Raw genomic sequence first — 14435 nt, 5'->3', positions numbered from 1 at the left:
TTATGTTCACCTGTATGCCATACACTACCTGCCCAGATGGCAATCTACATGATTGGTGGCAAAGTTGGCTTCTTCAGCGGTGATATCAAGGAGCTTGGCGAAGACATGAAGGCCCTGCGCCCGACAATCAGTCCCACAGTACCCCGCCTGCTGAACAGAATTCATGATAAGGTGTGTTGTTGGCTTTATGACTTGCATTCTGCTACCAGGTTAGTGTCTTGTGTGCCCCTTGCTAAATATGCATGTACATTTTCTCTCTAAGCCTATGCATCCATGGCACATACAAGAAATCTGCAGCTTACTTGTAGAACATGTTGGACAGTGCAGAAATCTCTTTATTCCCGTAGGTGATCTCTGCCTGCAGTGGCAGTTTCATCAAACGTACACTGTTGAACATGGCCCTCAAGAGCAAAGAGGCTGAGCTCCAGAAGTAAGTGATGTTGTGCTTTACAGCTATTGTGGCAGCATTGTATGCTGTGGTTAAAAATATTTTATCAGGCATGTGGAACAGCATTAAATTGAACATAGATATCATGACATATATGTATACGGTGTGTTTGGCATGCCAGTATAGCCAACAAGTTTATAGCCATCTCAAAAAAAGCCAAAATGAGCATTTTGGACACTTTCAGAAATAAAGCTGAACAGGCAGAAACACCTGGAAAACTTGCTTTAAAAGGTCTGTGCCCCTCTTGCTAACCAATGCTCTGTGCTCCAAGCCAGGGGTTCCCAAACTGTGTTCTGCTGAGCCCAGGGGTTACGCGACCAGCCAAAACGAATCTGAGCCAATCCCCCCTTTGGTAGATTTTTACATTAATTTGAATCTAACAATTAAAATAACCACATCCACACTTGGGTAGTCCTTGCGAGAAAGACCACCGTGGCAATGGCGTTCATGACTCTCCGCTGTGCAATTCGTGGACCCTCAGTGTTCGCGCCGAACGCTTCTCATTTGTGCTCACAGGGTGGTCTGAATGAGAATGGACTTGTATTTCCTGCAAGCTGGAAAAAACTTTCAAATCTAGCGGCCTGTCAACTTGGATCGTTGTCAACATACGACAGTGGCTGTCGGCGTACTGTAAGGACATGCAGGGCACATCTGCAATAAATGCACTCTGTTGTCGTCATGGAGCAGTTTTCATTAATATAGGCCGGTTCAATTCTGCACTGCGTTCATTTCTGCTTTGTCCAGAATAAAAACTTGGAACAACCACCTTGAGCGCATCGCGCTCCCATGTGGCCGGGAGGTGCGGGCATTTAGGGTGACCATTGCGATGGGTATGTGTATTGATGACCATTCCACAGCACAAATAACTTTCAATATTTGTGCACACAAGCTAAATAAATAAGTAAACTTTGTGCGTCCTACACTTCGTTTGTGCCAAGACTCACTTTATGGTGCACAGTAAATAGAGGCGGTAGCCGTATTGCTGGCATGCGCTGTATTAAGGAGCGTGGAGCAGTGCAGGGGAAGAAAATGAATTTGGGTGTTATTGTACGATCGGGAGTTCCCCAGTCAAGCATGATGGCCTTCGAGATCAAAGATAATGTGCTGAACCATAAATATTGGAGACTCCAAGCTCGCATCTCAAGTGGCATTTAGTCTGAACACTCTGTTCATGTAACTCTGTTTGAGTAACCGCGGCACTCGGGGAAGGCAGGTGTGGCGTCAAGGCCAGAAAGTTTGGGAGCCTCTGCTCTAAGCATATGCGTTCATGACACATCAACACTGCGGCTGATGTGTAGAGGATTTTTGATAGTGGAGAAGTCTATTTATTCCCAAACGTTGATCTTTCTGAAGGGGCAGCTTCATCAAAAATTTTTTCTGTTCTCTGCCTTGCCAATGAAATATGAGCTTTTAAACGAGTATCCTTTTAGTCTACCATAAAGCAACTAGGTGAAGCAACTTACGGAAGCAAAATGCATCAAAAGCAGTTTTAACAATGCAGCACAAACAAGTTCAAGCCTTCCCCACAAATGTGGCTTCAAAAATTCTTAGTTTACTTGAGGGGAAGAAAATTGGCTCAGTTACAAATTTCTTTCAACATCTTTCTTCAGTTTTATGTATGGCAAGTGTGTGAAATGCAAAAATTTAATTTGTATATCAATGTGAAATGTAGTCAAATTATAATTGCTCTTGATATTCCTATGCTATGCTGTCTTTCGGGACTTCTTTGATAATGGCTGTCACTAGTGGCAATCATTATGCTGAACCGCCTTCTTGAGTACATGTTTGTTAGTTCTTTGTACTGATTAGTCTAACTTTGTCAAATACTAGCTGTGGGCATGGTGACTTAGGCCACCCTATCACTGGGTAATTGCTCATATTTGGAGCAGTGCGACAGGATTTCACATGCAAGCTTTTCAAAAGGCTTCAAAACCATGCTTCTTCAGAGCATTTTGGGTTTCAATGGGGTGGTGCAAAATTGGTATCTTGTGGTTGCTGATGGAATTAATGGGATTATTGTACCTATGGATTGAGGATGTAGTACCGGATCTTCAGTGGTTTTTATCAGAAGTTACATTGCACATTAAGATCTCCACACCATGCTTACTTTTTTTTTTTATACGAATGGCACTGCAGACAGCATGAGGCAGCAGTAATATATCTTCTCAGTTATGCTGTCACTGGGTTAAATGTGTCAAAACAGTCGCAGTGTGCACTTATTTCATACGTGGTCAGAGCTGGGAGAAACACTCCTATCTAACAAACGTACAACTTATTTATTACTACTATGAGCCTGTTTCTTCAGAAGCTGCTAGGGGACTTGATGAAAATGTTTTTATTTTCGATGCTGTAATTCTCGCTGCAGAAATTGTATATGGATATGTACTACACTACAAGGTTTTCATTGCTCTTGGGTGTGCAAAGTTGGAATAAATGCAACGTCTGTATGCATCATGAAATTTCTTTGATTTTCACAGAATCAATCGAAGACCTGTGTTGTATAACTTGCAGTATACATAACTGTGTAATACTGTAATTAGTATATTAGCCGTGCCTTGAGTTTAACAGGCTGTTAGACTTATTTGCAGTGTGTTACGACTACATTGTTTCCTTAGACTACAAAAAAAAAATTCTTTTTTTTTTTTGTACATTCACAGTTTTGTTGTGCGACGAAACAGCCTATGGGATAAGCTGATCTTCAAGTCTGTCCATGAAAGCATGGGAGGCCGCCTTCGGCTCATGGTGGTCGGCTCTGCGCCGCTGGCACCAAGTGTCATAACATTTGTTCGATGTGCTTTGGGCTGCGTGGTAAGTGTGTACCCAAAATACTATTTAGCTTGCTGTTTTGAACTGACCTGTGGGTAGCTTAAGCTTATTACTCATATCTTCGGTTTAGCTTTTAGGACATTCATGTGTATTGAATCCAACCTGCAGTTTGTGATTTACACTGAATTTTAGATAACTAGGTCTTTCATGACATCAGTTTGTCCCTAACGTTTGGACTGCTTTCTATAATCACTGTCTCAATTTTTTGCTGTTGTCATTCTCATGTGTTAAGTTTAGTTGCCACGGAAGCAGTGACGTTCAGCTGAAATAGACATTTTTTGTTCATAGTTGCTTGTGAAAATACCAATTATTTAGACATTTCTGGTTGTCCCTTCATTTTAGATTGTGGAAGGCTATGGTCAGACTGAGTGTACTGCACCTTGCACTCTCACATTTCCTGGTGACTACAATGCGGGTAAGGAAACATAACATACAATCTGCTTAAACAGGCCTTGCAACAGCTTTTATGATGTGAAATGTGACATGAATGAGAATCGTGTTGCGAGTTTTTTAATGTGCTTGTATGAATGGAGTTATTGGCACTTAAATGCTGCCGCTGCCATGCCCTCTCAGCCTTTTCTCATTTGTCATTCCACTGTACTCGAGGCTTTGTTTCTATGCTCTGCCCGCCATCGTTCAGTGTTTGATGAAAGCCCACCTGGTAAGGGAGGAACATAATTTAAGGGAAAGATGCACTTGTCAACTAAAACAATAAAATGAAATATATTCGGACTTATTGGAGCCCATAGGGGGTTCCTTGTTCGCAATGTCAATGAGAAGCTGCGGCTTGTATACAAAGCATATGGCACAGTGATCATGGGAAAATTACCTTATGTCTGATCTATTATAGTCCAGTGTTCAAAAGGAGCCCATAAGAATTTGTATTTTATTCATTATTTTATTTAATGAGTGAATGTTTCATTTCAATTTCTACCCGTCATCATGCTGAGCTTGGCATATTCGGGGGGTGCGACCCTCTATCACACCTCCCAATCTCGGAGACTATAGTATCGTGCAGTGGTGTCATTCCCTGCCTCCAGATAGAGCCACCATCTTATCAGCGATCAGGTTTTTCTGTTTTAGCTTCTGTTGGAGGCACGGCTTAGCCATGACATGTAAGGAAGTCTTGCAATTTGTCAGTGTATTCCAAGTGCATAGGAATATACACAGAAAGTGATGGGCATTTCAGGAAGTTGAAGGGAAAAGCAGGTGGTCTTGAACAAAATACAGGCTTCCTGCGGCAAGTCCAAGAATATTTGGCCGAGATGTTCTTGACTACATTATATACATAATACACATAAGAGATGTTGTAAGCTTTTTGTATATTTTATTTTATGAACTTAAGTAAGCATTGCCTTTGTCGATGGCTTGTTTGGAAAGTTAACTATGTTTATTAAACACAGGTCATGTGGGGCCTCCCATTGGAGCTTGCAATGTGAAACTAGTGGATGTTCCTGACATGGAGTACTATGCAAGCAACAATGAAGGAGAGGTGAGTGCTTTCTGAGAGCACACTGCAGTACCAACAGCTTAGTTTGTTCGTACTGCATCTCTAATTGTTTGTGCCATGATAACACCTCACATTCGCAAGAACTATAGAACATAATACATTAAAACCTTGTTAATACGTAGTTCACAGGGAATGTGGATCAGGCACGCACGAAGTGATGTACTAATTAACTGACAATGGCAGATGAACGACTTTACTTACCGGCCAAATAAACATGTTAATTCTCACTCAAACACACACAGAGACAAGTTTTGCGAGCAGGTGTTGTCGTGACGACGACGACCACAATGGGGAAGCGCTAGAAGCTATGGGAGTAGAAAACACGTCATGGCTACCATGTTTTGACGTCGCTATCGATGGCGACTGCAGTCCGGAAAAGGTCTATGCGCCGCAATATCGCTATCTATGGTCTGTGCACACGAGATTACGCCGATTACACGCTTGTATGTGCCGAAAAATGAAGGAAATACTACGTACAGTAAAACCTCGATAATTCGAAGGTCGCCGGACCGCGAAAATTCTTCGAATTAAGCGGATTTTCGAATTAACCGAAATGAATAATAAAAAAAGAAAACAAGCAAGAACTTGCAGCAAAAAGAAATCACCTTTATTTTCCATGTCCGAGAAAAATTACTCAATGTAATTACCGATGCGGGATTACTTGGCGCGCTGGTTCGCCGCCCCTAGTGCCATGCTCTCCAGCTGGCTCAAAAAACGTAGCATACAAATATCACCCGCACTGCACTCAACAAAGTTGCGGACGATGTTCACGGAATCGATAACTGCCGCGAAAGCGGGCGTGGTGGTGCTTGACTCCAAAATTTTGGACTTGCTGGATATTCCGGACTTCAAAAAATGCACCGTCAGGGTTCCCATTGAGTTCATGCATTTTCGCACCCAATTTTTCGGACGAATTGAGACCCCAAAGTTCGATTTTGCGGACTAAATCGCTCTTTCCGAGCCGCACTACCCAATCTTGGGCGTGCGTCTAAATGTCGTACAAAAATCCCTCACGTGACCAGATCCTAGGCACCTAGGGACAGGATCATTTAGGGACTTTTGAGAAGGCGCGATGGTGGCGCCAAGTGACGACGGCATGGGATGGCGTGTTCGTTCTCGGCGTGATCGTTCTGTGGCCCGCGCCGACCGCGCGTTGTTCAACATTGCGTGTGTGATTGTGCTTGCGTTGCTTGTGTATTGGTTGTAGGTTCTGTGTTACTTGGCGGAAAGCCGTGAGTAGTGCTTGTGTGGCAGTGCGGCTTTGGCCTCGGTGAGCTCTGGCAATACAGAACCTGCGTTGTGCGATCCGTGGTGACGATTGAAATGTCGAAGTGGCGTAGCGCAGTGCAGTTCAGCGAACCGCGTCCGCCTTTGCATAACGGACGTCGAGAGATGTGCTGCTCTCTACAAGTCATAAAAATGTGACTGCGTCGACCGCCCACGGTTCAGCGCTGAATGTGTGGTTCAAGTACTGCGCTTGAAACGAATGGCGCAGCTGTGGTGGCAGAACGCCATGAGGCCTCAGTTCGTGCTCTGTGCTTGAAACGAGTGGTGCAGCTGTGGTGGCAGACCGCCGTGAAATCCGTGCTGTGCACACGCTCGAAATATCCAATTCACGTCGGCGTCTTGGCAACGGCCAGTTCGCGAACCGGCGCCCTGGAGCGGCGCCTCTGTGCCCGCCCTATTCGGTAGCATCGACGCAATGATATTTACGTAACCAGTCCTTGCTTGACAGACGCCGATGGCGAAGGTGCTGCGATATGCTGCCGGCCAGCTTTGCAGTTTTTCTCACATTAAAAACATGTAGCATATATACATGCGTAGCATGTGTTATAAGACAATGTCTACCATGAGACGATTGTCAGGAGTGCCCCAGTACTGCTCCCAATCTGGCATTCCACGCTTTGCATGCCCTCAGTAATCATGATGACAATGTGGGCCCATTTTCTTCAAAGTGAGTTGCTATTCTGTTTGCAAAATGGGGAGGCTAGCTAAGCTGGTCTGTTCTTTGTGTTTTGTCAATTTGATGACAAATTATTGGCAGTGTTATTTTAAGGTGCTTTTAAAAGATGTTAAGCCTACCAAAAAATTGCACCAGTGGCAGTGTTCTTTGGTGGTGACAGAAAAGTGAAACTGCAGACGACCAAGTTGGTCATGCCGGCATTTTTGCAAAATTTAAGAGCAATGTCGGCACCCACAACCTTACAACTGTGATTGAGCCATGGATGGCCACATGCTTTCTGCACAAATTATAGGCCCTTACGCAACATCAGTGAAGAGCCAACAGGCCAACGTACTGTGTTCCCTTCAACCTAGGCAGTCTACAGTTAATTGTTGTCGCAACAGCTGATCGCCCCGCAAATTCACAGCCTGTGCCTTCTGCTGCTACTACGGTCAACTCGTCACCCGTGCACAACACTTCTAGTTGTCCTAGTGGTAGTGCCGTTGCTTCTAAATATTGAGTAACCGCACATTGTAGGCTACAAGGCATTGTTGCACTGCATCTCATCTCCATGTGTGTTGTGTTGCTGTTTGCATACATGTCCTTGTTTGATAAGTGCTCTGAATTTTTTTCATTGCTGCAATGTCTTGACTGCACTGTGGCAGTGTTGTATGTACTATCGATTAACCTCCATATACACAAGTGCTTTGATCATCAATCTTCAAAAATGCAACCTTCATGCTGCTCCTTCCTTCACAAGAAAGCTTGCATATTAAACATTATTCTTGCCCCAACTAGAATTGGTAGGTTCAATTTGGTCACCTCACCAGACATATCTAATCCGCATTCTTGAGTATAGCCAAAACTGTGCTGCACGTTTAATCGCCAGGTATTGCAACCAATATTTGAGCGTATCTAACATTATGTTGTCGTTGTCACTACCATCCTTGGAATCATGCCAGAATGTAGTGTCGCTTTGTCTGCTACATAAAATCATTCATAGTGAGCAGTCGTCCACCTTGCCTCTTGTTTGTCCATCCCACACATCTAGGTGCTTGCACAATCGCCTTAGCGTCCAGCACATTTTTGGTCGAACTAATGCCTTTGACTTGTGTGCTTTGCCACGTGCCATTAGGCATTGGAATGGTCTTCTCGATAACATTGCTGACATTAACAATACTCTAACCTTCAGACAAAAAATCAGTATGTTTGGGTAGTGTTCAAGTGGTTTCTATTTCTGGTGTAACTTTTTTTATGTAATTATGCAATCGTGCTATTCACTGTATAACCCAGCTTTCTAATGGTAAAATTTTACTGCACGATTTTATAATTTGTTATCTTTAATTTATTGCGTTGATCTTGTGTCGCTGTTTATATTTCTAACGTTGTATAACTTTTTCGCTCCTTTGTTATGCGATGCCCTCCCCCCTCCACGCAATACTCCTTCTGGAGCCTGTGACGTAGATGAATACATAAACCAGATGGCACTACTGTTTCTTGTGAAATCAAAATTGTGTATATTGTTGTGGTTTTACCAATAGAAGCTCTAAATCGTAAATTGTTCTCCTGCAATGCCGGCAACGTATCCATAACAGGCCAGTTGTGTATATTGCCTATAATTATCGTTCTTAGACCCTGAAAAGTGTGGAATATCCTATCTTCCTGTCTGTCCGGGTCTTTATCCATTTTTCCGTAAACTTGGGTCACTGGGTAATCCATGGTATAAGGGGTAGAGCACTGGGGCTGTTGTGCTGAGGACACCCAGTTTGAAACAAAAATAGGTCACGAGGTATGGGCCGGGCCGCTCATCAATGACAAAAAGAAATTTCTTAGGTGCTGGGCAGATTCGAATCGAATGTCAAGCACCGACTTAGCGGCAACCCTGCTAACAGGCGTAGCATGTCCAGAGGGACTCGTGAGAGAGGAGCCCAGCTCATACATGACTGATCTCTGTGGTGGCAATACGTCTCTACATTGTTTCAATGCTATCGTATTAGCATCGGCATCGTGAAATGGGTTGAGCCAGAATTTTTCTTTCTAAATTTATTCGCCTGTACCTATGTGCCACAGCTGAGCTTCTATCTCAACTGAAGTAATGTATATATAGCCTTAGCTATAATTTCTAATAAGCATGACTGATTCTCACCAAGAGTTACAGCCGCTTCAATTCCTTCACAATCTGCACCTGCATTATCAAATATGTTATAGTGAAGTGAGTCTGCCACAACTGAGGATCGAACATGTTTTCAGTTTCAAGCAAACCATGCCAGTCATTTTCATGAAAGTGGCATTACAGAATTCACAGGCATTCAATTGCACAATGCATGCTTATAGGCAATTTTATATTCAGTTCATGGCAGTTGCCATCTTGGGCTGTCGTAATCTAAATTTTGTGCATAGTGACGTCAAGTTTACTTAATCCTGGAATGTTAAAAACACCTGTGCACTGACTCTAGGTTGTTACAGCCAGAAAAATGGGTATGTGAGCAGCCATGGTGAGGGCGCCCCAAAGCTCCAGTAAATATGATGCCTGCATGCGCTCCCCCCCCTCCCCCCCTTTCACCATTCAGTGCAGAGTAGGGAAAACTGTGTCATTTGCAACTGAACAGAAGTTACAAAAAAAGAGTTCCATAGAAAAATTTACTTTATTTTTCATTAATTGTACATAATGACGGAAGTCTGCAGTCAGGCATTCCGCTCACTAAGGCACATGGAAACAAAACAGGAAAACAAAAATGAGTAGCTCATGAAAAATTAAGCCCTCGAACATGCAATATACATCCATCACCTGTGCACCATCAGCCCGATTACAACTTTTCTATTACTGTGCAAATATAGCTGTAGCCATTTGCCTTTGCACACTCAACTTCTTTCAGTGGTTTATGGGTTCAATTTATTAGATATCTTTAGTGGCACACCTAATTTCCTTTTTTTTTGAGAATCTCAATCACCACATACCTGTGATGCTTTATTTCCCAAGCACCAAATAATGCCAGCAACCTCATCACGTTATCATGGCAATCTCTTAAAAGTCACAATTTTATTTGGTCGTTTTGACAAGATTGCCAAGCTGATTAAACATGAATTGCACTGAATCCTTCTATATAATCTCAACTCTTTCCTTGATCGGCACCAGTATATCAAGCTTTAAGTTGACAACTTGAAGCATCACTTTCATATTCTTCAGGATAGGTAGGTTATCTTTGTTTGCTTGGATTGTTACACATTATTGATGGCAAGCGCCATGAACACTTCCAGATTTTGCGAGAACTTTCATTTTTCAACTTCTATTTCATCAGTGACTCCACCACACCTACCGGTGTGATAGTTTTCTTTGCATGCAAGGAGTATGTTATACTTTCACAAGCATCATCCAAATGTGGTTCACGTTCAAGGCATTCACCAGACATGGTAAAGCAACATTTGGCGGCAGTTGCAGCAAATAGAGCAATGTAACAGTCGAAAAAGCAACCAACCTGTGATTGTACAGCAAAATCCCATTTTTGCAGCTACTCTGATGCCATTGCTGTAATATAATATGTAGAAAACAGACAGCCTAAGCTAATGATCAAAGAACTGCTCAGTGACAACAGAAATTCAGACATGTGATCAAACAACTGCTCAGTGATCCGCAGATCCAGACGTGATGCTGCAGCAACTGTGGAATTCCTTTAACGTGTTTTCACAGTACACCCATGTGCACAAGAAATCTAACACTATAGGGTATACCATTTGGGCAGCTGCTTTGGTGCTGCTACCACTGCCAAAGTCCTGCACCCCTCAGTCAGTCAATGGGTACTGAAAGTACTGGATTTGCATGTAAGTAACACGACCACAAATATCATGCAACGAGCGGCTTTTGGTCTCTCCTAAAGAAAAATTCAATGGGATTATATGTGTCACGAACCCGAATATAATGCGAGGCACGTCCTGAGGCTGGAAATTTCAAGGAAAAAAAGGCAATATCCGTGAAAGTGAGCCATCAGGTATAGGGTGTGTCCTTCTACATTGAGCTTATTCCAATGACAAAATTCAGTGAGGCACCTGACACAGCCACCAACTCCACACCCCCTCACCACACATTCGTGCTGAGCCCCAACCCACACGATGGACTCCCATGTCTCGTGAGCAGTGAGTGATAATCCTAACATACAGCTTGTTTGAAAGCAGAACCAAACATAAGAGTTCTGCAAACGCCACATTCGAGTTGAGGCTATATTCACAGCATAGCTGCAGTGCACGCTTGCTTGCTGTAGAGACTACCATCATAATAAACATGCACGGCATTGTTGACATTGTATCATCGCCTCAGCGGGTTAAGATACGATTTGTTGCCCTTTTTGCACAAAAGCACGCTTCTATATTGTGCGAAATTAGGGCACCACAGCTGCACCACTCGTTTCAAGCACAGTACTCAAACCACAGATTCAGCGCTGAACCGTGGGCGGTTGACGCAGTCACATTTTTGTGACTTGTAGAGAGCAGCACATCCCTCGACGTCCGTTAAGCAAAGGCGGACACGGCGACGCCACATCGCGGTTCGCTGAACTGCGCTGCCGAGGCGCTACGCCACTTCGACATTTCAATCGTCACCACCTCCGCATTGTCAAGGAACACGGATCACACAACGCAGGTTCTGTATTGCCAGAGCTCACCGAGGCCAAAGCCGCACTGCCACACAAGCACTACTCACGGCTTTCCGCCAAGTAACACAGAACCTACAACCAATACACAAGCAACGCAAGCACAATCACACACGCAATGTTGAACAACGCGCGGTCGGCGCGGGCCAGAGAACGAACACCCCGTCGCATGCCGTCGTCACTTAGCGCCACCATCGCGCCTTCTCAAAAGTCCCTAAATGATCGTGTCCCTAGGTGCCTAGGATCTGGTCACGTGAGGGATTTTTGTACGACATTTAGACGCACGCAATCTTGGAGGCCGCCATGTTGGATTTTGCACTGGCTTGGATTCCAGTGGCTCGCTGTGTAGCCTCCAAGATTGGAACGCGCGCTATCAATAGAGAGCTAGCGCAATCCTCCAGTCTCGGAGGCCATGCCCGCTCTTCCTTGGCTGACAAAACGCTCCAGAGTACTGCTCTTTTTCTTTTTTCTTAGTAATGCGCTCAGCACTATCGTTGTAACCATTTATTGTGGGATGTTTTTTTATTGCGACACCAATTATATGGACACTTCAAGCGCATTTTCGCCGTCGGCGTCGCCGCCCTGAGGTTCCATACAAAGTCCAAGGGCGATAAAATCAGCGCCGCACGCCCGCCGTATGTGCTCTTTTACTCTTCTAACTGCGTACTTAGTGCCGGAGCGGTTTCTCGCGCGCACCGTATCTTGAAAGCGATCTCCAGACGGCTCTGGCCTTTTGTATGCGATGTGCTCTCGCCGCTCAGTTTCCGTTGAAGCGATAGACCGCACGAACCTTTGCGGCCGCGCTCGTTCGTGACCGCTGACACCACGCTTGTTAATTCAGTGTTTTTTTTTTTTTTTCTCAAGTTTCGGTTGCTATTTTGAACGTGGCGTGTACACTGAGCAGGTGTCTCGGAGACCCATGTCTCAGTGATTGGCGCTACTTCCTGTACCTTCGCGAGAGCTAAGCGGTGCGAAGCTCGTTTCTTGGATCTTTGTGGCGAACTCCGTTGGCGGAGATCGCCAACGCGGTGACGTTCGTGTCGACTGTACACGGAGACGACGTCATTGCTGCGCAAATCCAAGCAGGTCGATCCCCTCCAAGCGTAGTATGAGGCAGGGCATTATTAGTGATTTTTTTAAGCCGCACTAATAACTTTTCTTTTCGGCCGAACGAGTTTTCCGGACTATTTTTCAGTCCCCTCGAGCTCGGAAAATCGGTTGGCGACTGTACGGAGCGCCCTAACCTAACCGCCGCACGTTGCTACTAGCCGGAAACTTCGAATTATCCGAATAGAGCCGCGCGGGCCATTCAAATTATCCGGTAGAATTTGCATTGAAAGTGACGGGACCGCTCAAATTCTTCGAATTAACCGAAATTTCGAATTAACCGAGTTCGAATTATCGAGATTTTACTGTACTGACCGTTTGATATGTGTTAAGCAACTACGGCTTAAGGTCAGCTAATACATTAGTTTCAATGGCGACAGGGCAGGGGATTCATCGCAACTATACTTAAACTGGAATTACTTATTAAGCAGGTGCTTATTAACAAGGTTTAACTGTAATGTTTAAATTATGTTGCCGACATTTTTCGACTTTGCTTGTTCAATCTGTGCTGCAAAATTGGTTCTATATGAAGTGGGTTTGAAAAAAAGCACTGGCAGATATTCTAGAGCTTCATTTGCTGCTCTTGTTCCTGACTTCTTTGTGTAGGCTAGTCTTGAAAAGGAGGCCTGCGCCCATCAGCACACCAGTATGGTGCCCTGAAAGCATCACTGGAGTGAGCATCTAGAAAAAGTCTCCTTCGCGGCCGCGATTAAAGTGTATCCAGAAAGTTTAAAGGCAGTGATCAAGGCCAGGAGCAAAGAAATTAAGTAAAATGTTTTGTATTGCATTCTTAGATATTGGGTAAATGCTCTTTGAAATATTTCTTGAGATTTTGTTATTCTCAACCAAAATATCAGGTATACGCCTTGTGACAGTATTTAGGGCGTACCCTTAGAACCCATTACAGTGCCCTTTTCTGCTCTTGGTATGCTTCACTGCATGGATATATTCTTCACCGCATAGCACAACTGTATTGTGGCAAAGCCTAATGTAGAAAGCCGATCAATACACTTCGAAAAGCCAGATATTAAAATATTTTTCGAAGATAGTTTTGAATAGCACAGTATTTGAAACTACTATCCGGAAATTCAAATATTTGCACGACATTAATGTTGAGCTTTCATGTGTTGTGCATGGCCTCACATAGGCTGTGTTCTTTGAGGCCAAGAGATTCTGTGTGTACTGTATTCTGTCATCCACTAGCAGGTCTGTCCTTGTTGGGCATTGGGGAAAAAAAATTGCTTGAAAAATTTGAGCCATATAATGTTGAAGGCCTTTGTTATCTGGAGGCAATTTCATTAATTTCATGTTTTTACCAACAATTACTTTTATTTATGCCCTGTGTTCAGATTTGTGTGAAGGGACCAACAGTCTTCCAAGGCTACTTGAAGGACCCTGAGAAGACAGCAGAAGTGCTCGACAAAGACGGTTGGCTCCACACAGGTGACATTGGCAAGTGGCTGGATGTAAGTAGCAGATGTAAATGTAGTGATGTCATCAACTATCCATGTAGTTTACTTCACTTGCATGTACTGTCAGGATCGTCGCGAAAGACCAAAAAGGATAGCATGATTGTGTTTATAAGGTGTATGAATGCTTATTTGATTTTGTCAACTCTATCCGAATTCAGAAGCTTTTTCTTTAACAAGAGATTTACATTTTAAGGTATGCAATGAAACTTGTTTATCTCAAACTGATGTATTTTAAGCTATCTTCTACGTTAATCAGGAGTAATAAAAAAATTCAAAGAATGTCATTCTAATCAACAAAAGGTTGCAGTATTGCCAACAGTGCAAAACAGTTACGGTGATTGTTAGTGCATTGATTTATGGAGTAACCATGAAAGTGTTGTAAATATTTCCAGCATTGCACAAACCTTGCATCCTAGAGAACCACAGTCTTCTCCTGCTCTTTCCTTTCCTGTGTTTCCCTTCGTGCCATTAGCTTTCACTTGCCATC

The 14435-nt window shown here is 43.7% G+C and overlaps 1 protein-coding gene across 26 annotated transcripts in view; it reads left to right on the top strand.

Annotated features, from left to right (window-relative positions):
• The window catches only part of LOC119436989 (long-chain-fatty-acid--CoA ligase 5), a 184140-nt gene that overhangs the window by 152458 nt on the left and 17247 nt on the right, over window positions 1-14435 (top strand). For 20 of the 26 annotated variants that reach the window (XM_049660174.1, XM_049660153.1, XM_049660158.1 and 17 more), the window contains 6 exons: window positions 37-171; window positions 348-430; window positions 3106-3256; window positions 3617-3689; window positions 4678-4766; window positions 13826-13942. The exons of 1 other annotated variant lie outside the window; for it this stretch is intronic. In XM_049660174.1, coding sequence (XP_049516131.1) covers window positions 37-171; window positions 348-430; window positions 3106-3256; window positions 3617-3689; window positions 4678-4766; window positions 13826-13942 — 648 coding nt within the window. The remainder of the gene's footprint in view (window positions 1-36; window positions 172-347; window positions 431-3105; window positions 3257-3616; window positions 3690-4677; window positions 4767-13825; window positions 13943-14435) is intronic. 5 more of the 26 variants (XM_049660160.1, XM_049660156.1, XM_049660164.1 and 2 more) reach the window with 5 other exon arrangements.

This window comes from Dermacentor silvarum, chromosome 1, assembly GCF_013339745.2.
Source record: "Dermacentor silvarum isolate Dsil-2018 chromosome 1, BIME_Dsil_1.4, whole genome shotgun sequence".
Classification (NCBI taxonomy): domain Eukaryota; kingdom Metazoa; phylum Arthropoda; class Arachnida; order Ixodida; family Ixodidae; genus Dermacentor; species Dermacentor silvarum.
The sequence above is the reverse complement of the archived record's forward strand: the minus strand, read 5'-3'. Positions and strand labels throughout refer to the sequence as shown.